This window comes from Bos indicus, chromosome 13 (assembly GCF_029378745.1).
Source record: "Bos indicus isolate NIAB-ARS_2022 breed Sahiwal x Tharparkar chromosome 13, NIAB-ARS_B.indTharparkar_mat_pri_1.0, whole genome shotgun sequence".
Lineage (NCBI taxonomy): Eukaryota > Metazoa > Chordata > Mammalia > Artiodactyla > Bovidae > Bos > Bos indicus.
Window position 1 is genome coordinate 41581348 of NC_091772.1, and position 27525 is coordinate 41608872.

The 27525-nt window shown below is 50.0% G+C and overlaps 1 protein-coding gene across 17 annotated transcripts in view; it reads right to left on the bottom strand.

Annotated features, from left to right (window-relative positions):
* Positions 1 to 5146, bottom strand: part of FOXA2 (forkhead box A2) — a 68406-nt gene extending 63260 nt beyond the window's left edge. For 14 of the 17 annotated variants that reach the window (XR_011570064.1, XR_011570073.1, XR_011570063.1 and 11 more), the window contains exon 1: positions 3944 to 4076. Coding sequence is in view for 2 of the 17 variants with exons in the window: in XM_070801062.1 (XP_070657163.1) it covers positions 1522 to 2835; positions 3944 to 4030 (1401 nt within the window). In the remaining 15 variants the exon portion in view is untranslated. Of the gene's footprint in view, positions 1 to 835; positions 2836 to 3943; positions 4093 to 5012 lie in introns of those variants that run through there. The other 3 variants (XM_070801064.1, XR_011570061.1, XM_070801062.1) reach the window with 3 other exon arrangements.
* Positions 5147 to 27525: the final 22379 nt, after the last annotated feature.

Genomic DNA, 27525 nt, shown 5'->3' on the forward strand with positions numbered 1-27525 from the left:
GGGTGGGATGGGGTGGTGGTGGATCGTAAACAGAAGCCTGTTGTCAAATGCAGGTAGAGACCCAATTCCAGGAAAAGGTGAAGAGAGAGGCAATGACAAAAAGGAAAAGGGCTGCACCAGGAATTTGCAAGTCCAATCTGGACTCACTGTGAAGGTAGGCCCAGGATTGGGAATACAGCAAACACACACACACACACACACACACACACACACGAAATCCAGGATTTTTTTTTTTTTTCCTCCAAGAGAAACCAGGCCCAGTGTGCAAGAGATGTCAACAACATTTCACCTTCACATGGCCCAGCTGGAAAATATGGATATGGAGTGTGGTTTTTGCCAGGCTTTGGAGATGAACCTGCATCAACCCCATAACCCCCAGAATGGTTCACCTAGGATCTTTGAGTTTCATTTTGTGTAAAGTTAAACTCAAAATTCAAAAAGTCACCTTGAACAATGTTGAGTTCCATTAATGATGTTCTTGCTGGAGTATTTAGGGTGAAGTGTACTGAAGTCTGAAATTTACTCTGAAATGCATCTAGGAACATAAGTAGACTGATGGAGGTGTGGATAGATGGGTCAGACATCCAGTATAACAAGTATACTGAGCTGAGAACTATAGGATCTGAGCAATGGGTGTGTGTCTGTTTACTGTAAAATTCATTCAACTCTAAGTTTGTCTGAAATGTTGACAATAAAATGTTGATAAAGCAGCAACCATCGCCCTCCAAATAAAATGAAACCTGCAACCAGTCAGGGTCTCCCTCCCTCAATTTTAAAATATATCCCGGATATGTTTATTTTTTTAAATCAGGCAAAGGAAAAAAAATCTTGAAGATTCAAAGCAAAAAACTGGCAATAACACTTTAATATAGATTTGTGGAACTCTGGTCCTTGCAGTCAGAACACACATTTATAAGCCATAAATAAAGCACGCAGAAACCATAAATTAGTCAGACTTGAGACCTGGATTTCACCGTATCAAGAATGCGAATGCTTTTTTCTTTTCTTTTCTTGGGCATTTACAACAGTCCCTTACATTATTATTTTTTTTTCTCTTTTTAAAACAATAGTACAACTCTTGTTTTCTGTTAAAACTACATAGTTTTACACTGAGTCACTCACAAAAGTTTGTGTTTTTTTCTTTTTCTTTTTTTTAATAAAGTAAGACTTCCCTGCAACGACAGTAATGAAGAGGAACCACAACAACAAAAAGTCAAGAATTGGCAGGTTCTTAGAGAAGCAGGCGTCTACACAGTAGTGGAAACTGAGGCTTTTCTTCTTTTTTAAAAACTGTTTAGCTTTTTCTTTTTCCCTCCTTATATAGGATGGTAGACATCAGTGTGGCCCACGTGAGGGAGGGAAGGACTGCAGAGGGTGAGGGGAGACCTCTGTGGGGGGGCAGGGCAGGGTGTGAAGGGTCCTTCTCCCTTGCACCTTTCCAGCAGCCCTTCCTCAGAGTCTCCACCCCACTTCCTGTCTCTCCCATCTGGGTCCCGGGCTAGCCGGGTCGCCGCTGTCTTCTTACGAGGAGTTCATAATGGGCCGGGAGTACACCCCCTGGTAGTAGGAGGTGTCTGCGGCCAGGGGCGAGGCATCCAGGCCCGCTTTGTTCGTGACCGGGCCCATGGCCAGGCTTCCCGGCATGGGGGACCCGTAGCCGGGGTAGTGCATCACCTGTTCGTAGGCCTTGAGGTCCATTTTGTGGGGCTGGTGGTGGTGATGGCTGTGATGGTGCTGCTGCTCTGACGACATGAGGTTGTTGATGGAGAAGGGGTGGTTGAAGGCGTAGTGGTGCTCCGGCTTCAGGTGGGCCTCGGGCGGCAGGCCCGGGTGATGCGGAGGGCCCAGCAGGTGGGCCGCGGCCTGCTGCTGCTGCCCGGGCGAGGGCGCCGGCTCCGGGGGGCTCAGCGCCGAGGCCGGCGTCCCCTTCAGCTCCCCAAGGCCCCCTCGCTTGTGCTCCTGGCACGGGGAGGCGCTTGAGTGGGGTGACTCGGTGCCCGCCGGAGTCTCGGGAGCCGGCCCGGCGGCCGCCTCTCCGAGCGGACCCTGCGAGGCCTGGGCCCCGGCGGAGGCGGCCGCCTTCTTGCCGCCGCCCGCGGCGCCCGCGGCCTCCTTCAAGGCCAGCTGCTTCTCGCACTTGAAGCGCTTTTGGCGGCGCAGGTAGCAGCCGTTCTCGAACATGTTGCCGGAGTCGGGGTGCAGGGTCCAGAAGGAGCCCTTGCCGGGCTTGTCGGGCGAGCGGGGCACCTTGAGGAAGCAGTCGTTGAAGGACAGCGAGTGGCGGATGGAGTTCTGCCAGCGCTGCTGGTTCTGCCGGTAGAAGGGGAAGAGGTCCATGATCCACTGGTAGATCTCGCTCAGCGTCAGCATCTTGTTGGGGCTCTGCTGGATGGCCATGGTGATGAGCGAGATGTATGAGTAGGGCGGCTTGGCGTGCGTGTAGCTGCGCCGGTACGTCTTGGGGTCGCGCGCGCGGCTCAGGCCCGCCTGCCCGTACATGGGGCTCATGGAGTTCATGTTCGCGTAGGGCGCCAGGCCGCCCATGGCCCCGGCCGCCTGCCCCCCTAGCGGGCTCAGGCTCGGGCTCAGGTGCGGCCCCATGCCCCCCACGCCGGCCGCCCCGGCCGAGCCGCTCATGCCGGCCATGGCGCCCGCCCCGGGGGACATGCCGGCCAGGGACGGGCTCATGCCCGCGCCCACGTACGACGACATGTTCATGGAGCCGGCGCTCATGTTGCCCGAGCCGCTGCCCATGGCGGCCGCCGACATGCTCATGTACGTGTTCATGCCGTTCATCCCCAGGCCGGCGTTCATGTTGCTCACCGAGGAGTAGCCCTGAGAACAGAGCCCGAAGGGAGGCGCACAGCATTAGCACCGCAGCTGGAGAGCTCCCGGCCGCCTGGCCGGACCCCCGCCCCACACCCCACATCCCACGCCCCACACCCGGCCATCGGGCCAGCCCAGGCCCCCGCCTCCAGGGAGGCCTCCAGGGAGCCCTCCAGGGAGTCCTGCCTTCGCGCGGCCCCGGCCGGGGCCCCGACCCAGCGTCCGTGTCACCCGGAGCGCGCCGCGATCGCCCTCGGAGAGGGGGCGCAGGGGCTGCGGCTCTGCGCTCGTGGTCACCCCTCAGCCCTCCTGCGCCCGGTTCAGATTCTACAGCAGTGGTCTCCAGGAGCGCGCTGAGCCAGGCACCCCCAAATGCATCTCCCCTCTGCAGAATCTCCCCGACTCTCAAGCCAGTACACCGAGCAGGCGCCGCTGCCTCGGAAGCCACCTCCAACCCTGGCCAGCGACCTGTGGGACACGGCGCCGGGCGGTCTCCCGCGGAGACGATCCCAGGGTCCTCTCCGTTCAGCCTTCCTCCCGGACCCCATCCTGGTCCCCGGGGGAACCTAGACGCGGTTCCCGCGCGGAGCCTTTGGCCACCCTGAGACATTGAGTGGCGGGAGGGGAAGGGGACCGCGAACTGAACTGCTCGCGGCTGGGCTCTGTAGCCACAAACTTTCTTCCTCTTTGTCGTCTCGTCCTCGACCTTTTTTTTCTCTACCCCAGCCCCCGACTCCTGCCCACCTTCTCCTCTCCAGCTCCCCACCCCCTCGCCGGCCGACCTCCCACCCCTCCCCAGCCGCGCGCTGCCAAACACAACTCTGTTAGGATAGTGCGTGGCTCGGCCACGGAGAGGATTTGGAGGCGCCGCAAGTCAATATTTGATCACAAAGTTAATATTATCTCAAGGCTAACAGTGTGTCGTATAAAAAAAAAGAGAGACCCATTTGAGTCGAAGGAGGGTGGGAAAGGCGGCTGCCCCGAGAGGCTGGGGTGGTGTTGGGGGTGGTGTTGGGGTGGGGTGGGGGGCCGGGAGCCGGCCAGTGAAGCGGTCCCGAGGTTGGGACCGAGGGCAGACGCCGCCACCCAGCTTTCCCCGGCAAAGCCGAATGCCTACCTCGGGCTCGGTGTAGTAGCTGCTCCAGTCGGACGGCTCGTGCCCTTCCATCTTCACCGCTCCCAGCATACTGGAAGCCGAGTGCATGGCAGTTTAAAATTTAACAGCCACAACAAACGATCGGCAATCACCCCCCCCACCCCCACCCTCCTTAAAAAAAAAAAAAAAAAAAAGTCGGCCGAGGCACGGTCCCCTCCCTCCCTCTCGCTCTCCCTGTCTCTCGGCCCCGCTCCCTCGGCCGGCCGGAGGCGGTGGTGGGAAGTGGGCGGGAGGTCTGGGTCGTGGGAGGAGGGGGCCGGGGGTAGGAGGAGGCCCGGAGCCGAGCCCCGCCGCCGGAGCGCCAGCCGCCGCCGCGCTCGCGGGCTGCCCGGTGGAGGCCGAGGCTGGCAGTGCCGAGCTGCCCGGAGGCGGCGGGAAGCGCGCGGCGCGGGGGCGGGTGGGGGGGCGGAGAGGAGGAGGAGGAGGAGGAGGAGGAAGGGGTGGAGGAGGGAGGGGGAGGAGGTGTGGACCGCGCAGCGGACAAGTGCCGCAGTGACGTGGGCGGCTGGTGATATAGCGCGGCGCGCCGGCGCGGGCCTCCAATCCCCAGACCCGGGGCAGCCCATTTGAATAATCAGCTCACACCTGGGCGAGAGGGAGCCCCGGCCTGCGCCCCGCACCTGCCCGTCCCCCCCACCCACTCAGCCGCCCTGCACCCCCGCGCGCGGAGCCTCGACAGGAGAGCCAAGAGGGTGGACGCGGGCCTCTCGGGGGTCCAGCCCCCACTTTCGTCTGCGGGGCGTCCCCGCGGGAGGAGGACCCCTGAGGAGGCCACCCAGTGGAGCGGCCCCGGGCTCTGACCCCTACCACCAACCCTCCCCCCGCCCGCCGAGTCTCATTGTGCCGGGCGCCTGGTACGTCGGTCCGAGGGCGCGTCCGGCCTCCGCTCAGGCTCCGCAGAGCCTTATCAAAGCCACATTTATTTATCCCGGTTTCTGCGCTCGCAGGGTTCATTCCCTGTCAAAACAGCCAGCTGGTGACAGAGCCAGTTTGCAAAGCGCTGTCCTATGTAGCAAAACTGTGTACACACCTTGAACTCCCCGGCCGCTGCTGCTGGGAGGCCACTCCCGTTACAGTTAAGACCCAGAGCGGCTACGGAAGGCCTGCGGTCCCGCCGCCCCGGCTTTTTGCCTCCTCCGAGCCCGGCTTCCAGGGCCCGACCGGGCGGCTGGCGGGGACAAGCCCCGTCCCACTGTCCCGGCGCCGGGTGCAGGGCGCAAGCGGCCCCGCCAGCAGCTGCGACGGTTGGGAGACTATTTGTCTCTGACAGAACAGAGTGTTTCAAGGTTACTTTTCAGCCACAACCGAAGTACCCACAGCGTTTCATAACTAAAACAAACAAGGCCTGAGGTGAGGGGTGAGGCAAGAGGAGAGAGGGGAATTAAGGAATCAATACTGGGGCAAAAAGAGTCCGCCCGAGGGGCTCTGTGGTCTCCGCTTTCCCGAGGAACTGTTTTATGAGAATTTGCAACCCTAGCACCATATTCGTCCTTTTATTTTCGATCCAACTTCCAATTCAAATGATCATCTGTTCTGGGTTAGATACGGAGACCTCAGTGAGCCAGATTTGGGGTGGGGGTGGTAGGGAATACTACTACAGGTGTTTGGAGGTGGACACACTTTCTTGATTCTAAAAACCCAGCTGGGCCGTGAGGATGCAGCCTTGAGCCCTCAACCCCACAGAGAGAGGAAACAGTGGGTATCTGCCCCACCTGTCCAGAGTTGTGGGGAGTGGTGGCCAAAGACAGAAGCGAGGTGGCAGGCACGGAACTGAGCATCTAGAGCGGAAGGCCGGGTAAGGGTCAGGCCAGAGGACAGGGGCGGAGCAGTGGGCTGGGGCAACTCCCACCCCTTTCCTCTACTCCAGGGCGCTAGAGCCTGCAACGCTTTGAGCTAAAGGTGCAGGCACTGCTGATCTGACTAATTCATAAAGAGGGCGTTAATGTATCCGTTGAGCGAGGGCCGGGGAAGGGTTCCCCATAGCCAAAGGTCTTCGTCTGCCCAAAAGCGAGAACCCCCAAGAGGGACAGGGAGGTCCTGGGTACAGCCTGGGAGTGCCCTGGGTGTAGGCACACATAGTGTCGGTGTGTGCGGGGGGAGCCGAAGGGACCAGACCCTGGGCATCTCTCACCCGTCCCCCATCGTGGGTGGAAACGACCTGACCACTCTCCAGAGGGCTGGGAGAGACGGTGCGCACTGGCCTGTTTTTCAAAGCATTCTGTGCAGGCCCAGGGCAGAAACACACAGACACAAACGCGCACGCACGCGCCCTTCCTCCTCCCTGCGGGGCCCTTCTCACACTCAGTAGTGTGTGTGCTTAGTCACTCAGTTGTCTCCGACTCTTTGCGACCCCATGGACTGTAGCCCGCCAGGCTCCTCTGTCTATGGGATTTCCCAGGCAAGAATACTGAAGTGGGTTGCCATTTCCTTCTCCGGGGGATCTTCCCGAACTAGGGATCGAACCCACGTCTCCTGCATTGCAGGCTAATTCTTTACCGTTTGAGCCAATAGATCAGACAGTAAAACCGGAGAAACGACAGACAACTTTCCGGGGTGCAGGAGATGGAAAGCTCGAGCGTCCTGGTTAACCTAGTATGTGCGTCTATGTGTGTCCACTCCTCTCTTTTCGCTCTTGGTTCTGGAAACCTCTCCGCCCGCAGAAGAGAGCACGGCCGGGTTGAGGAGGGCGCGCCCCTGGGTGGCCCGGCCCCGGGTCCCCGGCTTCCGCAGTGATAGGGCTCCCCCTGTCGGTCACGCGGCCCCGGGATAGACCACAGCCCTACGGACTCCCGCGGCCCTAAGCCCGCGCGACCCGGACGCTCGCGCCGTCCGACGGCGTCTCCCAGTCTCCCGGAAAAGGCTTCCGGTGGGCAGGGGGGTGCTGGCGCTTCTTCCGGGTCCCCGAAGTTCTGCACAAATCCAGATCGGCCTCCGTCGCCTGTGGCGACGCCGCGGAGCTCGGGCGACGCGGCCGCGAGGACCCTCCCCGGGAAAGTCGAGCGCGGCCGGCTGATGCGGGGAGCGAGCGCTCACGCCGCGGGCCCGCCGCTGGTCTCCACGCCGAGGCCCGAGGGGGCGCTCCCACCCCTGCGACTCTGGCTTCTTCCCTTCCCGGCAGCTCGAGTTTCTAAAGGTTGATTCAGAGCGTCTGGCACGAGAGCCTCTGGCTGGAATGCTGTAAATTGCTCCGGGAGCTTCTCTCCAGGAAAAAAGTTCTCGGGTAACTCGGGCTGAAAACAGATGTTTCTCCAAATCTCCCTCCACCCCCTTATCTGAAGGAGGACTGAAATCTGCACAACTTTCCTTTACCCTTGTCCCCTGTTACCCAGTCTTGTCCGGCGCTGCCGGGTTTGCGTAAAAGTCGCCTTATAATCGACGACTATGCTAGGGGTTAGCGCGCACTGATTTTATTCCGGGTGCTGTCCCAGCGCATAGACTCAGACTCAAATCTGGGCCTCCTCTGGGCTCCCTGCAATTTCCAGTAACACTCCTTCATCCGCGTGGCTCTTCATCATGTGAAACTAGCCAGTGGGGAAGGAATATCAACAAATAGAACTCAACTTCCCAAAGCGATGACCCATAAAATGCCAAAGGGTGGTGGTGGTGGGGCGGGCGCTTCTGGCTGATCAAGATTCAAAAGGAAGCCTTTTGGAGAATACATACTGGGACAGGCTTTGCTTTAGGGAAGCTGTCCCCAAACTTTTGGCACCAAGGACCTGGTTTCATGAAGGACAATTTTTCCAGGGACCAGGGTCGGGGGAGATGGTTTCCAAATTACATTTACTGTGCATTTTATTTCTATTATTATTATTACATCAACTCCCACCTCAGATCACCAGGTATTAGATCTCAGAGGATGAGGACCCTTGCTTTATTTACCGCATTACCAGACAGGTCTGCCGGTGAGGTAAAAACAGAAGAGACAGAGAAAGGTGACTTAGCAAAATCTTGTGAAAATACACGTTTTACCTCCAAATAACCCTTGGTTTGGGGGAAATCAGACACCCACCCCTCCGTTATTCATTCACGGTGGCATTTTCAGGGTGAGTCCCAAGTCTTAATAAAGAAGAGGCATATAGTTGTGTCAAAGGTTGTAATTAACATTTCATTTTCTGTGGGTTGTTATTTCTGAAATTTCGTTTAGAAAAATCAGACTATCAAAATTAGTCTACTTGGCGTTGAACATTCAGATACTTTTTTTGCTGGCTTTCATAGTTCTTTGATGGCCAAAATCCCAGTTGTTTACAGAGAGGGCAATTGAAAAGATAATTAGTGAAGAATATCTTTCAAAGGAGATTTATGTGAAAACACACACACAGAAGAAAGTGATTTTAAGTGAGAGAAAAGCAAGATATGACACTGTACGTTTATACACAGTAAGTTTATACACATGCACACAATCTACCTCTCTTGGTCAAGATTCACAGGAAAATATGGGAAATAAGTCCTAATAAATAATGATAAAATAAGATAAATATGTTGCCAGCAACCCTAGTTGTATTTGGTGGTAGGATTGTCTCTTCAATCTATATTTTTCCTTCAGTATAGTTGTATCATTTTATATAATAAACTATTATTTTATGATGACATTATTTTTTATTATTTTAAGTGAAATATATAATAAGAATATTAGATTTGACATCATGGAAACTTTACCAAAATAACTTACACTATATTCACTCAGTTCTCACCTGTGCAAGAAGTCACCGTTCCAAGGGAACAAGGATTTGAGTCCAGAAAACAAACCAGTATTATGTTCTCTGACCTGTGTTGGTGCCCTTCCTGAGTTAAGGGAGGAAGAGAAGCTATTTGCATGCCAACCCCAGGCGATGACTTCCTAGCCTGATACCAGGGAGGGGTGAGGCTCTGTCCACAGGTCCCATTGGATGAATTAGGTACTCACATCTCTTTCTCTGATGCTTGTAGAATTTGATGGCTGTTTGGATGGTTGGGTTATGCATTGTGCATTTTTGTGAGCTTCCTTGGTGGTCAGGTTGAGCAGTTGTCGACCCCATTGCCATCTTTGTAGGCCTGTGGAGAAGATCAATGATCTGCCCATTCGGTTCCAGGGTCTGATGAATATTTCTAGTATCTTCTTGGCATCCTGTCTACCATTGTTGAGGCTTTAGAACATTTCTGTATGTGGGACTCTTAAGCAGGTAATTAATCTAATTGGAAGAGATAAAAATACAGCAATTACAATTTTGAGTAGCAGTAACAACATGTCAATGTGAATCAGAATAAGTTCCTCTTAAGGGATGCCTAAATTAGATGTATCTGTATTGGTGGCCCTGTGAACTCTTTCATACATTTAGATGTTATTCTTGGAGGTAATCTGTTATTCCTGCCCAAAAGGCCAGCAATAGAGGATGGGGGTCACGGAGAATCCATCATGAACCTGAAGAATCAGACTTGGACATTCCTTCTTAGGAAAGTGGAGATCAGAAGGAGGTTAGCAAGGCCTGGATTTGGTGGCCTTAGGCCGCTTCTGCCTTCCATATCAGAGTGATATGGGGGCTTTGGATTAACAGAAAAAACATTAGAACCAACTTGCTCTCATATTAAGCAGATGAACTCCTCTCATGATGAAGAGGAGTTTATAGATTTCTGGTCCATTCAGCAACTACTTTAATGAGTAATTCCTATACTACAGACGGCGAGACTGCAGCCCTGACCATTGTAGACAAAGCCATGTGCTTATAGAGGTCATTTTCTTCTACTTGCTCCTCTTCTTCTCCTCTTCTGACATGGGTTCCAGCAGAACTTACTCTGCTTATGTCTTCAAGTTTCCTTTCAGCAATGACCCAGGGATTTTTCCCGAGGGCCAGAACCCCATTCCAAATGGGAGTCTACCTGTCACCATTCAGAATTAACTGACCTGTTGGCAGGGATGCGTGCAAACCTCGGGTGAAGTACCCTGCCTGTGTCGACTCAGAATTGATGGGGGAACCAAGGGTTGGGTCCTCTGAAGCCAGCCTGACGGCATGATGCCAGCAGAAAGTAGCCAGTCAGGGGCATATGGCAGGCCCCTCCACTGCCGCTACCATTTGTAATCTCTCTCGAGTACCAGCTTTCCATCCTACAGGTACTACGGGGGTTCTGGCTCTGGGAAGAAGGCAGAAGGAGCACCTGCTGTCTTGAGCGGTGCCCTGTGTTTGTGTTCGTGTGTGTATGTGAGAGAGAGAGAGAGAGAACATGCAAGTGTGTAATACACGAGTCTGTATTCACTTCTTATCTACTTTATTTCCAAGAGTCCTTTCCGAGGAAGGATTGCGGAGCTTCCTGAAAAGTGAGAGCTTCATTTGACCGGGAGGGTTAGCATATTGCAGCTACTGTGACCCACTAGGTCCCCGATAATTAACCAGGGCTGGGACCACCCCTCAAATTTTTATGTGCATAACCTTCCCCTGGGGATCTTGTTAAAATGCAGATTCTGATTCAGCTGGTCAGGGGTGGGGCTTGAGAGTTTGCATTCTAACAGACTTCCAGGTGGTGCGGTGGAGGCTGGTCCTAAGACCACGGCTGGAAGAGCCCCGCTTCCCCAAGTCATCTTGCCGGCGGTCCTGAGCAGGGTGGTGGTTTGGGCCTTGATGAAAAGTGAAGTGTTAAGTCCATCGTCACCTTCAGTGGGTTCTCCCCTCCCACTCGCTCCGGCCGCACGGACCATCTCCGAAGCCAGGATGCACCATCCCAGGGTTCGGAACGTGTTCGCAGCTTGGGGCGTGGAGAACGTGCTCTCCCCGGCGCCCCTCCCCGTCCCCACCCGGCATTGTCTGCGGCCTGCACCTCCCGCAGCGCCTCTCCTGGGACCTCCCTGGTCGACTAGGCAGAAGTGGGAACCTACAGCAATGATCAGTTTGTGATTTGGAAGCTGTCATTTTCCGAGCACAGAAAAGTGGTCTAAACAAAGTGTCACCTGCGATCGCGCTGCATCACAAAGATTCCCCCTTCGCTCTTCTCGGAAAGCGAGAGCCCAGAGCACTCTCTGGTCCTGCCTCCCGGCGAATCTGGCCCTGGACTCGCTGACCTTTTCCTAAACATCCCCCGACCTCATCACTGATCCCAGTGTGTATTTTTAAGTAGCAAAATAGATTCAAGGAAAGTGACAAGGAGATTCCTGTTTATCAAGTTTGAAATGGAGTTTTCACGTCCTCCTCTTGGGGAAGACCTGGGTCTCCCGTGGAAGCGACCGGGACTGGGAATTTTCTTCCACAGACGCTGACCCGATGCTGAACTAGCACCGCCTGGCCGATGCTCCAGAAAAAGAACAAGAGCAGGAGTAATGCAGTCTGAACCCGCAGACACGCCAGAATTAACCGCCCCCCCCGCGCCCCGCCCCGCCAGGAAATACACGGTTTCCCTTGCTCCCACCCAAATATTTTCCAACATGTATAATAGGAAACGTTTAGAAACTAAAGTGTGAGTCTCTAAGGTGAGAAGAATGTAAAAACTCAAGCTGTTCCTTTAATGCTTATTCTATTTGCAGTGTGCACCCATAATTAGCACTCAGATCATCTTCCCCTTGTGGGAATTTAAATAAGTCATTCCTTCTGAAAAGGACTCCTTCTTTCCAGGTAAGAACTGCTAAAAAGGAGTAAATGTATTTCTTTACTTCTATGGGCAGATTCTTCTTGTTTCTACTATACTTAAAAAAGCACATGGAAAGATCAATGTAAACCTAATAAGAATTTTAGACCAAGTCCTTAATATGTTTGATTTTAAAGCAGTAAAGGGCTGGGGGTGCAAAAGCTGCGGAGGACATTGTATTCAGCTGCTTTGAGATCCCTGGATGGAGCTGGATATAAAGCAAACTTATTGCAGTTTCTTTCACCCTTGCTGGCTACATCACCCCATAAGTTGCCTCTGTCATACTAAAGGGATAGAGATTCGAGATGCTGTTTTCGCGAGTATTGTTTCACATCATATAACAAATGATCAATGCTGTTTAATATTCTCCAGAAAACTCTACATGAATAGATCTGTACCTCCCCAAATCCTGAGAGTTTAGCTCTCCCCTTTAAGAGGAAACCTGGCAAGGTCATCCCTCTAAGTCTTCAAAATAAAGTGCTAAGTGGATGCTAACGATGAGGACCATCTGGTCCTGGTGGGAGTTCTGTGTTGCTCTCACCTCCCCAGGCTTTGTGGTCACATAGAAATTGGAAGAAGCCTTTTTTTCTTCTTCCCTGTTTCTTTTTATTATTTTCTCCTTTTTATGCTTAATTTAGAACTACAGGTAAAATTTTTTTCTTTATGTTTATTCCTCAGGTTTACTGGCCCCCAAGTGACCAGGATCTTCATGGTGGGAGGGGTAATATTTGCATCAGTTCCCCAGACTCCAGGGTTCCTTAAACTCCAAGGTTCCGTCTGGAAGGTGGGAGTTCCCTTTGTCCTTGGGGAACTGGAGTGAGATGTTGAGGGCTTGCCTCAGACCACCCAGCCCTTCTGTCCCAACCTGGGACATTTGATCCAAACCTTGAATTGTTTCCGTATCTCCATATTTTCTGAGGGAGAAGTCATCAGAAGCACGGGAAAGAGAAAACACTCACGGGTAGAATTTTCAGTTATTGGTACTCAGTGTGTGTGTGTGTGATTGGTCTACAATATGTCCAAGATTGTAACTCTCAAAGAATAAGGCTAAATAAACCATTTATTGTTGTTGTTTAGTCCCTAAGACATGTCCAACTCTTTTGCAACCCCATGGACTGTAACCTGCCAGGCTCCTCTGTCCACTGGATTCTCCAGGCAAGAATACTGGAGTGGGTTGCCATTTCCTTCTCCAAAAATCTTCCTGACCCAGGGATCAAACCTGCTTATCCTGCATTGCAGGCAGATTCTTACCCATCTTAATTGTGGAACATTAAGAAACTGTTAAAAGAATGATATAAATCTCTCTAAAATTATATAAAAAGTGTATCTACTTTATGATGAAAGGTTAAATACTCATTCGACTGGGGTAATTTTATTTAATTTTTGTAAAGATAATTCTGACTCTATGCACAGAAAAGGTTTGAAAGTTGCACACAAGGCTGTTAACAATTACACCCCCAGAAGTTAGGACTTGGAAGGCTTGTGAGAAGACTTGCCATTTTTACTTTATATTTTCCTCTATTTTAAAACAATTATTTCTTCTCTTTTTGCCATTAAATAATGTTAAGTAAACAAACATTGAAAAGTGCAGTCTTTGCCACTGGGTAGATGACAGGCTGCACAGGGTATTTCTTGCTCCTATGATCAAACATATATTTTTCTGCCTCTTGGTTTGGAGAAAATGAGTGAGTCTGCTGAAGACATTTTTGCAAGAAAAGGATCAAACTGGGAACACCCATGGCCCAGGAGTGTTAGGTAAGAAAAATAAGCTGATAAGACTGAAGAAATCTGTTCTAACTTAAAAAATAAAAAGCGAATGTCCCAGGGCAGATCTTAAAGAACTGGGCAGTGCTTAAACTGCTGTGGGTCTTAATCGCTGATGGTTCTTAGGAAAGGAAAGGATTGAAATGGAGTTCTCTGCGGTTCAGCTTAATTAATATTTATGGCTTCAGAAGAAAATTAAATAAGGCAAATGGTGTAATTTTAAACAGTCTGGTGCTGGTAGCAGGACTCACAATAAATTCAGAAGCAGGAAGAGAGTGCTGAGGAATGGTTCCTGAGTTCAAGCTTCTTCCCCTCCCCCGCCTCCCAGGCAACCTTTTTTTTTTTTTTGGTACTGCAGCATACTTCAGTACTGACATCTCTGAACACTACTGCCTGGTTCACTTCTGTTTTCTGTATGTTTTTGTCTTTGTGACTGATTATCTGCAGGAAGATTTTCTTTCATGGGGCATGCTGATGGGAAGGATTATGTCCTAGGATGTTAGCTCTGGCACCATCTCTAATGGCCCCACTGAGTGTTTCTGGGGCATGTACCTGCCACTTACTGATTCTTTCCATGGTTTGATGAGTTGAGCTTTTCTATCTTGGGGGTGGAGAGCTGATGAGATAGCACAGTTTCCCTATCATGGGGAATCCTGACCTTAGATCTGCTTCTGCACACTAACAAACATTTATTGGATGGATGGATGGAAGGATAGTTGGATGAATGGATGGAAGGAGGGGTGGATGGAAGAACAGAAGACAGTTGTTATGCAACTCTAATGGAAAAACTCATAGTTTACCCATGAGGACTGGCATTGGAGGGATAAAATCAGATTAGGACAAGTTGTGGGCAAATGCTTTTCAAACTTCAATTGATGGCTCATCAGTGTGTTGGGGCGGTAATCTACTTCACTGAAATGATCATTAAAGGAAGGGAGTAGAATAGAATCTCTCTGTGCGTCGCACATAGAAAAGGCATGTGTAGTCCTGAAAAACTTATTTTTGTTATAAACGTGTGTGTATCTGTAGCAGGATGGAAAATTCATTCTCTACTGGGTTAAGTGTTAGTCATGTCCAATGCTTTGCTACCCTATGGGGTGTAGCCTGCCAGGCTCCCCTGTCCTTGGAATTCCCCAGGCAAGAACACTGGAGTGGGTTGCCATTCCCTTCTCCAGAGGATCTTGACCCAAAAATCAAACCTGGGTCTCCCTCACTGCAGACTGACTCTTTACCTTCTGAGCCACCACTTCAAAAAACCTGAAAGACCAGGTCCACTGGGAGCTCAGGGCTTTTTAGCAAAAGAGCTTCAGATTTCCCATCTGGAGTAGAGATAACAGCAAAAGCCACAGAATGGGTGAGGATGAAATGAATTGAGGATTTGATGGGTACCTGGTATTTTGAGAACATCTGATCACTCTTACTCCCCACTCCCCCACCACCCCCCTCTCCCAGCATTGCGCACCAGGGGGAGTTCCAACCCTGCCCATAGAGACGTGTCATGCCGCATCTTACAGTTTGTCCCCTCAAATCTAACCAAATCAGCCTTCTTAAAAGATAGTTAAACCTGCTCAAAATGATGCCACATATTTGATAAGATCATTTTCATTTCTCTGGATGAGGTCAGAGCTGTGCTGAGCCCTGGGTCAAGGACCACTCCAGAATGATCAAAAGTGTTCTACCCACTTGCAACTCTTAGCAAGAGCTAGACCTTGGTTTCAATTCCATGGCTTTCTCTTCCTTGGAAGGTTAAATTCAGCGCTGACAGTAAGTCCAGCAATAAGTCCTGTCCCTATTTCCAATGCTTTCTAAACCCTCTACCATTTGCTAAACCATTCATCTTCCTCCCCCCAAACCCATCCTCTTCCTGAAGTCATTTCATCCAGAAAACCCCTGCATCCCAATGTTTTTGTAACTCCCCTCTTCACCCTTCCCAGCTTACCACTTCTCTTTCTGATTCCCATTCTATTCTCCTAACATTCTTCACATTCCCCTTCTTCCCCATCCACCAAGCCATCTTCCACCCAGTCATGTTCTCCTGGTGACCCAAAGCTGGCAGAAGCCCCATTCATCTTTCTAGAAGGTCCCTCAGCTGCCACAGCCAACCTGCTGCCTTTTTCCTGCTGGCTGCTTCAGATCAACCTTGGCACCTATGCTGGGGAGGAATGTTTGCTAACTTTCAACTATTAGATTGAAAAAAAAAAAAAAAACAATTTCCACTTTGACTTATTTCAGGTAACTTCAATGTTTTCACTCTCTTGAGAGGACCAACATAGCCACCTGTTTTGTAAGAAAATGAAAACTTTGCTCTTAGTGATGGAAAACTCTACCCTTTTCCATGGGACCTGGTGACTTCGCAAACTTTGCTCTTACAATGAGTACTGCAGTGAATCTTCCGTGAATTTGTATGCACGTGCCCATATTCCTCTAGTGCCTGGAGGTTCTGGAGAGATCCACGCATTACCCTGTAGAGGTCATTTCTGCAGATGAAAGGGGGTGCGCTGGGGTGAGGGCATAATAAAGGAGACTTTGTCTTTATCTGTCATGTTTTAATTTCTTTGCAAAGAGGATGCGTCCACCTGTTATTTTTGTATTTAAGTTATGCTGAAATGATTCCAAGAGCATCAACAAATTCCAACACTAGCAGTTCTCATCAAGAGGTTAGTCAAGCACCTCCTTGCTCTGCGCCTCTTTCCTCTGGGTTGCAGCCAGTGGTCACGGTGATGGGACTGATCCTCCCTTGCATGGGTCCTCAAGGATTAGAAATTCTGTTCTGAAGCTTCCTTCTTTTCAGTTCCTGCCACACTTGTGACAGGATGTATAAACCAACCTTGGCCTTAACTCTCATTTAAAGACACTTTTGTCCATATTCTTGGAGCAAGCCGGCCAATGTGCATCTGATAAACGTATGCAAATCCCCAGCCATGCCCCTTGGGTTCAGGGCTCACAGGGCATCATGGATATCTTCAAGGAGTTTCCAGGGTCGGGAGTGGACCAGAAATCAGCACAATACGGTGTGTTAGTTCATCCCAGGGGCAGCAATCAGATCTTCCTGAGATGGGAGGAAGTCCTACCTGGGGGAAGGAGATGAGTTCCCCAGGATGAAAGGGACCCAGAGCTCCCCTAGTGGAGGAAAGCGGCAGCGCAAGGGAGTGCCCCAGACCCAGCTGGGGAAGCCACAGCCTGGAAGAGAACGTGAGCTGCAGGAGGACAGAGGATGGGTGTCACCTAGGGTTTGGAGTGGCTGTTCCCCTGACAGTGTGGAGGGAAGTGAGGCTGGACCCAGGACCACCTTTCATCTGGCTCTGGTCCAGCAGGCTGACTGCTGGGAGTGACAACAACAATGGGGTTCCTGGGCTGCAGAGGTCATGGCCCTTCCTAGGATGGCCCATATTCCATCCTGATGAAGGAGATCTCAGGCCCACTCCAGACATCTCTATGGGCTGCACACGAGCTCCGAGGTACCCCATCAGGTTCTGCAAGGCTGCTTTGGGGCCACATGGAAGCTTAGCTTGCCCATTTGCCCACAGCTACCTCCACCCCCACCCTCCTGCTCTGCTAGATGTTGAGCCCATCGGTCCCCCATGAACTTGGCACAGGCTAAACCTCACCGAGAAGCTGTCTTGGGGAGTCCAGATGAACAACCACTTTGGAGCTGCAGCATCAATCCGGGTGGAGAGACTCCCCAGTGATGGAGACATCCTAGTTCTACCTCTGGCCTCTGAGAGTGTCTCCAGAAAACTCCAAGCTGACACAGACAGGAAAGTATTGCGTGACATAAAAATACAGAACCAGGGGTCAAAATCCTCTTAGTTCCCGTTTCCCCATGAAGTACAAGCCAAGGAATTAATGGCAAACTGGCACTTGACTCAGCAAACACTGGGAAAGCACTGGGGATCTGAAAGCAGGAAGGGAAGGCAGCTGATAAGGGGCTGGTGGTGAAGTCAGTTCCTACTGTGGGCATCTGGAGCTTCACCTACAGAGGAGAAACTGCACTGTGGACGTATCCCTGGGAGTAGGAGGGCGTGGGGGGTGTCTGTTCCCCAATCCAGCACTGCTGATTGACAGCTACTGTTGGGGGTCTTAAACCTCCAGACACTTCCAGTCCTGAGCAGGGAGGGTAAAACCCTTTTGCTAGAAAGCTGCCTATGGAATCCGGCAAATGCAAGGAGGCTTTTTTTGGGCGGGGGGGGGGGGGGGGATATTCAGGGCCCTGCCAACATCTCTGTATGTTCCAGGGTCTCCGTTTCTTAATAGCTCAGCCCACCTGAGCCTCAGACCCTGAATCATCAAACAAGGATAATGCTTATGAGGGCTTCTCAGGAGTGAGAACTTTAAATGTGATTTTGCTTTAGTTCTCAAATAATATGGTTAAGGATGGGTGACATGGTGGGGAGATGGCCATGTCATAGTATTAATCTTTGTCATCACACACCCTGGCCCAGCACTGCCCTTCCTAAGTGTGGAGAGGCCATGAGTCCCCTCCAAGATCTCCAGGATGGAATCCACCTTCCAAATATGAATTTTCAGAGTCACGTGCAGTTGGTCCCCTGCATTCACTGAAAGTTATGCTCTGCCAGCTCCCTCTAGCACTGTCAAAGGGGCCACTCAGAAGAGTGTTGCAGAATCCAGGCACCATGTTCTTTCCATACTTTTTAGGGCTAACATCTGAGGACAGTGAGGTCAGTGTCCACCTGGGGGCTGAACAGGGTTGAAGGTCCTCCTGTCTCCATGGCAGTGCTTACTGCACCACAAGGAAAGCAGATAGAAATGCCCAGTTTGAAGAGAAACCTTCTAAAAGTGTGTATTTTCAACACTCAGGTGAAAGAGTCAGCTGAAGTATTGAGTAAAGGTGAACTTTGTTCCTTATTAAATAGAAGGTAAACTGTTGCCTTGCTCCCAGTTTCCTGGTGAGATGATTCACTTGCAGTGAATGGGGACTCACGATAACATTATATTATCATGGAAAATCCTCTCCGTAAAGGCCAGATCTCTAACTGCTCCTTAAGCCCCAGAGGCCAGAGAGTACAATACACTGGGCTCAAACAGAGCAGAGATCACAGAGAAAAGCTCTTATAAATCGACCCTAAACACTTTTGTGCAAAAAAATCCAAGACTGTTGTAATTCCCACCATGTGTGAGAAGGGATATCCCAATTTCAGGGCTCTTTCTACAAAGTACTGATGGAATTTCTCCCATCCTTGTAAGAACTCTCACTCCCTGAGTCCCAGATTACTTTTAACAGAAAGCCTTTGATTAGATCCCCATGAGGTTAATGAGACCTTAAATCAGTCACAAACCCTTCAAAATTTATCTGGAAATTGCACCTGCTCTTTATTTTTATCACTGTTCCAATGGTCCTTCCTATAATTGAGTTTTACGTTCTAGACATTAATCATTGTAATTTTTAAATCTGGATAACATCTGAAGGACAAGTTCCCATTTCCTAATCTTGTTTTAGGCAGTCCTGAATAATAAGCTTTCAATTCAAGATTAAAAAAAAAAATTCACACATGCACATAAACTTGAGATGTTTCAGACTTTATGATCTGAACATAAAAAAGAAAGGGTTGAGCCTTTGATTCATATTCTATTCAATCACGGTTACACCAGTGCTGGAGGGATTTGCATGTTTAAAAGAGTGCGCAGAAAAGCAGCCCACATAATGAATTCTGCGGGGTCTTGGCGGAGGAATTGGTATTCATCCTTGGCGCTCGTGTCTGCTGCAGGGTCTGTGTGCTCTGCGTGCGCTGATTGGGCGCCAGTGCCCAGCAGCGACCAATCATATGGCGTCGGAGGGAGGACTCCATCTCAGCTGGACTTGGACTTGGGAGGAGAGATGAGTTGAGTGGCTCCAGGGTCCGCAAATTGATTTGCAGGGTGTGTGTGCGGCAAGAGTCGAGGAGTGGGTGGTGACGTTGATTCCTTTCCCCAGACAATCTCTTGATTAGGAAGCACCTCTTTCTTGGGGGTTTGAAGAGCCAGAGGCACCCTTTCTCCAGTTTCTGTGGGCAATTGCATCAGTTCAGTTCAGTTCAGTCGCTCAGTCGTGTCCGACTCTTTGCTACCCCATGAATTGCAGCACGCCAGACCTCCCTGTCCATCACCAACTCCCGGGGTTCACTCAAACTCACGTCCATCGAGTTGGTGATGTCATCCAGCCCTCTCATCCTCTGTCGTCCCCTTCTCCTCCTGCCCCCAATCCCTCCCAGCATCAGAGTCTTTTCCAATGAGTCAACTCTTCGCATGAGGTGGCCAAAGTATTGGAGTTTCAGCTTTAGCATCAGTCCTTCCAAAGAACACCCAGGACTGATCTCCTTTAGAATGGACTGGTTGGATCTCCTTGCAGTCCAAGGGGCTCTCAAAAGTCTTCATGGGTCACCTGTTTTTTCTGGTGGGAGAATGTGCTGGAAAATGGTCTGAGAATGAGCTAAATAGTCTTTAGCTCTCAGATTGGTCAGAACTTCGACATTCAAGTGTTCCACAGGCTGTGCTAAAACTGCCGCGGATCCTCAGGACCTGGAAATAGCTAGCTATGGTTGAGGTTATTTAAAATTTTACAAGAAAAGGTGAAGGCACACCACTAGGGCACATTGAAACCACTGTTTCTGAAAGGGTTGTGTGAGAAGGAGCCGGAATGGGGGCCGGGGAAAAAAACCTCAGTTTTCCTTTAGCTCAGGCTTACTCATCACCTTTTCTCTCCACTGTGTCAACACGGGGGCAGGCCCTCCTGTCAGTCAGCAACTTTGATGTCTGGGAATCCCTCCTCTCTGTCCTCATCACCCACTGACTCTGTCAGGGGCTGCTGCTTCCCTGGAGCTTATCATCCAGTCGAACAGGTGGTCTAGCCCAAAAGTTTTCATGGCATGAGATAAATGGATGATCGTACTTAGAGCATGACTTTTAGAATCAAGACTTTGACTTGAGTCTGATTCTGTCACTTCCGAGCTGGGTAACCTTGATGAGAATCCAGAGCCTCTTAAGTCACAATTTCTTCATCTTTCAAGGAAGGTAATGATTGTTTCTTCCTCTCAGGATGGTGGGGACCATGCCTGTCAGGCACCCAATGGTGGCTCCCAGAGAGGGATTATTCATGCCCTCTGAAAATACAGTACAGTTTATCCCCATCATGGCTACAGCTTGCTATGGGAAGAGCCAAATGGATTTTCACTGAATTTGGAAATGGCCTTACTTCCAACACTATGAATCTCCTTTGGGGGGCTCTGGGAGGTGATGTTATCCAGGGCGGCTAGGGCCCTGTCTTTCATCCCCCACCCTGCCCACCTGTTCATCCAGGTGGGGGAAAGGGGGGCATATTTCTTTTGAGGACACTTAATGCTTCCTCCAGTCAGATTGAAGTTCTGACCACTTGTTATGACAGCTTGCTCCTTCTCCTCATCGTTATAGGAGAAAATCCTGGTGCTTGAGACTAACACCTTGGAGAGCATCCTATTCTCCCACAGAAAGAGACGTAGAAGACAGAACTGTTCTGACCCAAGGCAAGCATTTCTAGCTTTTTATCATAGTTATTTCTAAAAGCAGAGAAATAAACATTTTACTGGCACTGTCCTCCCCAAATGCATGGGAAAGATGGTGGGCAGAGACTCAAATGACCCAGCTTTGCCCAGAGTTTTGTCTCGGAAGCTGGGTGACCCTGAGTAAGCTGGTTAAGCCTGGGAGCTTAACCTTTAAACCGAGCAAGGACATGCACACGAGCAGAGACTATGAAGGTGACCAAAGATCATGGTGGTTGGTCGGGGGGCGCTCAGTCCTATGACCTGGTGTCCAGGGACACAGAGCTGAAAGGGTCTGAGAACTCCTCTTATGAACCAGTTACTTGTCTGGGGGGACATGGAGTGGGTTTGGCTCCTCCTAAGAGCTTACTTTTTTTTTTTTTTTTACAAGTGTTCACAACTACTCATGATGACTAGGATAAACCCTCGACGTTGCAAATATTGAACCAATGCCTTCTTTGGTCCCTTGCCAATCACGCTGTCTTTTTTTCCATCCACTATGAAAGTGAACCCATGAGAGAAGGGTTTGGAGTGTTTTCTAGACTCTCACTAGTTAAACTTGACTGTGCACCTGAGTCATGGGGTTTTGGGGAGTGCTGTTTTCTATTCAAAGGGAGATTCTCCCTCTGAAGGTCCCTGGGGGCTTGAAGATCTCCATTTCTGACAGGCTCCCAGGCAAGGACAATCAGCCACCCCAGAACCCATATGAGAATGAAATAGTCATTGACCTGCTCAGAGGTGCAAAGTTCTCTTTCCTGAGTCTGTAGCAAGGAAATAATTTTGAAAGCTAATTTTGGGAGAAAGAGAAAAAGATGTTTGAAGCTTTAGAATCTTCCTTCATATGTCAGGAGTGAGGATGGTCAGATTCAGACCCTAAAGCTCTACATGAGTCTGGGGAATTAGGGAAGGGTATGGGAATAGTTGGGAGGGGTTTGCCTGAGACTCAGGACATCGGGGCTCAGGTTCTCTTTTTCAACCTAGGAGGGAAGCAAGGGAGGAAGTGAGTTTGGGGTGGAGGGTCTGGAGCTGGTGTTTTGAGTCTTCCTCACCTGCCTCTGTTGGGGGAGGGGAGCCAGGCACTCCTGTAGGCTAGTGGGGGGAGAGTGCCCAGAGTCACCGACGAACCAATCCATCAGGCCCTGTGGGCTGCCAGGTAACGGCAGAGTGATGGGGAACTGAAGCTAGCGTTGAAGGTGAGTGTGGCCAGGACTCAGACTCTGCAGCCCCACAGGTGAGAGTCAGGCGTGTGTGGACCCCAGCCCTGATCCAGGTGCCTGCTGTGCAACCCCCGCCCTGGCACAGCTCCCCCTAAGAACCACGTGAAGCCAGCCCTGGGCAGTGGCACCAAAGAAGTGGAGTAGCCTTCACCTGGGGTCAGTCAGACCGAGAAGAGGTCCTGCCTGGGACCAGGGGCTTCCCCACCACCTGAGGATGTGAGAGCACTTCCTGAAACTGGGCACATCTTGAGGAGGACAGCGGTCTACAGCTCTGGTGGGAAGGTGCTTTTCCAACAGATAGGATAATGAGCTGACAGAGGCTGCTTAACTGGAGGAGGAGACTGTGTGATGTTTAATTAGTTACCTTGCTCAGCACCCTGCGACACCCCCTCTCACCCCGGTCTTTAGAAGGAATGCAGGTGGGAAGGACTTCAAAATTGAGTCCAAGCACGGGAAATAAAGAAACCCTTTTCTCTTGGCATGTGGGAATAGCTGTGTGTCATTTCCTGTTACAGTGTCAGGAGCAATAAACTAAATCTCACTCCCCCAACACAAAACCATTTCATTCCTCAAACTTGTATCCATTGAGTTGGTGATGCTATCCAACCATCTCATCTTCTGTCTCCCCGCTTTTCCTCCTGCTCTCAATCTTGCCCACCATGGGCTCCCATGGGCTTACCCAGGCCAACAGTTCAGAACCTGCGTGGGAACACAGCAGGGGACATAGGGCTCTCCTTACTTAGTCTACTAATTTTTAAAAAAAGTATTTATTTGTGTGGCTGTGCCAGGTCTTAGTTGTGGCACCCGAGATCTTCCGTCTTCACTGTAGCATGCTGGGTTTTTAGTTCCCTGACCAGGGATCGAACCCGAGTCCACTCCATTGGGAGTGTGGAGTCTTAGCCACTGGACAGCCAGGCAAGTGCCCACTTAATCTGTTTCTACTTTGATGTTTATGCCATCAAAACTCACTGGAACACTCAGGATTATTTTTCAGCTGTAGGTTAGAGAATCTAAACCCACAGGTTATGCTGATTGTTGGGAATACTGTGTTTAAGGTACACATATTTGAAAACCTTTGTATACTCTATTTTTCCCAGTAATCCTTCGTAACACCCCAGTCTTTAGTGCCATATAGTGAATTCACCGTGAGCTGCTCAAAGTTACCTACTTGGCCAGATTTGACTCCTGTTTAAGTGCTGCCTGATCCAAGTTTACACGAGTGACTCCTGCTGAGCAGTTGCATACAAAGCAGCGGCTGTCATTGGGCAGCTTTGCAAGCCCCACTGTTTTCACTGGTCTGGGTGTGTGTTTTAAGAGGAACATGGCCAAAAATCTGCAGTTGGCTCTGCTGTCGTTACATGAGGACGCCAGCACCCTGTGAGGGCCACACAGGGAACAGATGCTGAAAAGGTCTAGGTGTAGGTGGCAGAGTGGGAGGAGTCTCTAAAGTTTCCCTCCAGAGCCCATGGTTCATGGATACAGGGCATCACATCCCTGACTTGGTCTGGGATGCTGGGAGTGATGTGGAAAATTCAGCAGGCACCGTGCGTCTGGGCTGGATGGGGAAGGGAGGGGGGAGGGGAGGTGGACAAAGAGGGAAAATGCAGCCAGAAGGAGACAGAGTTTAAGATCTCCCATGACTCCCAACCCCTGGTATTCATAGCCTCTGGGGGTCCGCTCCTCTGGTGCATAGCCCAGACTTGCTTCTAGCCAAAAGACTATGGCAAAGGGGAAGGGACTTTGTAGATGGGATTAAGGTCCCCAGTCAGCTGACCTGGGCTTAATTAAAAGGAGAGAATCCCAGCTGAGCCTGACTTTATCAGGGGAGCTCTCAGTACTGGGGACAGAGGCTGTCCCTTGCTGGTTTGGGGAAGTAAGCTGCCAAAGTGTGCCTACCGATGAAGAGGACCATGTGCCAAGGGCTTGTGGTTCCTGGTACAGGTTTGGACTAAGCTGGGGGGTGGGGGGGATGTTGGACCAGAGTGGGTGGGGTGAGTGGGAGACTTCATGGAGGCCTCTTTCTGAAGTGGCTATCACCTTCCCGGCCACCCCAGAAGTCAACTGGCCAGGCTGGGGCCTGCCTGGGTTTGGGAAGACCAGCGGTGTATTAGAAGACCTGACCCACCTGAGGTGGCTCCTCAGGTCTGTTTTTTCTAGGCAAGTGGGCCCCACCACATCCATTTCCTGGTCAATTCTTGGTAGCTCTATAGCATATATATCCATACCCTTTCCAGTGGTCATACATTTGGGGATGTTCGTACCTGCCTTAGGCTCTGTTGAGGGTCTTGAGGCTGAGGCCTGGGCTAATTAATTCCACTTTATGCCCAGACACAGGTATCAGTTCAGGGGTGAGCTCTGAATCCATGAGACCCTCGGGAGACACGTGCTGGGAGCAACTGGAAAAAGAGCTGCTTTGCTCTTCTGAGACGCGATCCCCGCCTTCCCTCCAGGATGCGAGGGAAGAATGATCATCATGAGAGTCTCCAGGAGCTGTTGGCAGCCCTGCATGAAGCTGCCCACTCAGCGTAAGATAAGGAAAGCAGGATGAACCCAGGGTCTTGCTGTTCTTGTTGTACCCCTGAACCACACAAACCGGAAGCTTGTCTCTCTCTGGACCTCAAGGGATGTGATCCCTGCAGTCCATTCTGGTATGAGCCAGAGGGCTTCTGCTTGGGGATGGCTTTTTCCAGTCAAGGTTTAGTTAGGTCTCCTAAACTTCTAGCAAAGTAGAACCTTATTGGCAGAAAAAATGGCCCTTTGCTGTGTTTGTACCATTCAAAGACCTCACTGCCCAGTGGACCTCGCCAATGCTGGTAAATTTCCCTCAAACTATTGTTAAATAAAAACCATCATTTCCAATTTGCAAAATATCTCTAAAAGCCTTGGAGGCTTACACCAAAGTAGCATTTTTCTCTTAAATATATCTACACCAGGATTCCAAAAATTATCAAGATTACTATTAAAAAGAAAAATTCCTGAAACTTTGGGGACTGGGTTTTGCATTTGCAAAATGATTTGCAACCAGACCTGTCAGGTAGCACTTCATGGAAATCAAGAAGTTAGGTTTTGAATATCTAGGTAATTTTCTTCTCAACATCCAAATCCATAGTAAAATCAACTTTCTAGCTGTCTAGACTCAGTGGGGCTAGATAATCAGGTTAGCGCTCCATCAGGTGCTGAGTAATTGTGATAAAAGTAGGCAGAGCTGGGGGCTTCCCTGGTGGCTCGGTGGTAAAGAACCCACTTGCCACTGCAGGAGACACAGGTTTGATCCCTGATCCAGGAAGATCCCACATGCTGAGGAGAAACTAAGGCCACGTGCCATAACTATCGAGCCTGTGCTTGAGAGCCAGGAGCCTCAGCTGCGGAGCCCATGAGCCACAACGTCTGAAGCCCTTGTGCTTTAGAACCTGTGCTCCACAACAAGAGAAGCCATTGCAATGGGAATCCTGCACACCACAACTGGGGAGTAGCCCCTGCTCTCCAAAACTAGAGAAAAGCCTGCATGGCCATGAAGACCCAGCACAGCCAAAAATACATACATACATAAAATTATTTTTTAAAAAAAAAGTAGATGTAGCTGGGAAGCAGTCCTATTGAATTAACTTAATTCTTTAAATCCATCATTTTTTTTTTTTTTTGCCCCAGAAACTCCTCAATTCGGTTGTTCTGTCCTGCGGCCACCTTCTGTAGTTGGCAAACCTGGCCCCTCCACCCTAAATAACTCTGAACCTGTGGCATTGGATCTGGGCTGGTTTGAAATGGCAGTATTTTCCCACTCATTTCTTCATTCAGGATTTCTTTCCTTCAAAGGATGCTTGTGTTTTCCATGTCTGCATCCCTGCTTGTATGAATCTAAAATGAATCTGAACTAAAAGTACTTGTTGAGTGGTTATGCTCCCAACTGTAATTTGGAGTCAGGGTATGAATATTTTATACTCAAAGAGTCACTGAAAATTTGTAGGAGGCTTTTTTTTTTTAAAGTAAATGAATACACTCATTTTTGTTGGCACAGGTAGACGATAGCTGGGGGAAAACAAAAATACAGGACAAGTCCTCAGTCATCAGTCTTTCAGAAATGAATCTGGATCTGTGTTTGGGGATGATCAGGAGTAAGTGTGGTGAGGACACAGTGTCCTTGGGAGGATAGAAATCCCAGGATGAAGGGGAGCTGAGTAGGAAACAAACACAAAAGCCACCCACATGCTCCGATCTCAGCTTGAACCCACCCAGATTCCCAAGGTGCCTTTCCAGAAGGTTGTCTTCATGCCCTGGCAGAAACTAGGTGTCGGGCAGGGGAGCCAGTATTCAGATGTCTGTGGCTTCCTTTCACTGCAAAAATAGATTTACAAAATAATCCAGTCTTTGGTCAGGTCTCTTCCAAGACGGGGAGACCTGACAGCCCCTGTGTGTTGGGTGTTCCAGCTGCCCTGAGCCCACATTTCTGTGAGCTCATGGGTTGCTTCAAAGCTGTTGAACGCAGTTGAAACAGAATATTAATACATGTGAACTGAGTCTATGCGGTTTATTCTCTTAATAACGTCTCCAGGTTTACAGGGAGGGTCCTGTTAAGTGATTTTCTTTAGCTTTAAAGAACTAGAAAGTAGAGAGAAAGTGTTTGGGCTCTTTTAACCTTCAAACATGACCACACTGAGGACAGAGATTGCCCAAGAAATGCCAGTCTCTTTCCTGAGACTTCTGAAGGGCTGTCGTCACAAGTCCTTTCTTACGCTCATCAAGGTCTCAAAATGCGTTTTCATTGTGCCTGATGCATAGTGTTTCTCTGATCACAATTCCGGTCTTACTAAGCAAAGTATGGGGCAATTTAGAGGGGAAGAGGGACCTTTTTAAACCTTAATGGGGCAATTGCCAAGATCATGACTCCTTGTGGGTGTTGGACACACTGCCCTTTAGTAAATCTTAAATGACCACACTTCTCTCTTCTTTCCCTCCATCCCTAAGGGTTTCATTCCTAATGTCTGACCTTTATTCTGGACTCAGGATTCTGGATTCTTTAAGTAGATTCAACCTGGGAAGAGTTTGTAAAGATTCAGATCTCTGCAGTGTAAAAAGCCCAGATAAAATGTTTATTTATTAAATTGGACAAAGTTTTACACTTGTTAGTGTGCAGCACTGGCCAAAGTGTAGCTGAAAATGCTAATTCTTAGGTTGGCTGTGAGAGTAAAATGGCTGCAACCTCTAAGGATGGATTGGTGGCACTATCTACCCTACGATTTGTCTTTTAGTTGTTTATCCTCCAACACTGAAAGTGAGCAGAGGTTTATAGATTGCATTTGTGTTGATAGCAAAACAACTTCTATGCTAATCAACAGGGGCTCCAACGCATATAGACACACAAAGGAATATTATGCAACTGTGTAAAAGAAAAAGCTGATTGAACTGTTGTATCATTAAGACCATTTCTAAGACATGGTGCTTGAAAAAAAGCAAGGGGCAGAACATT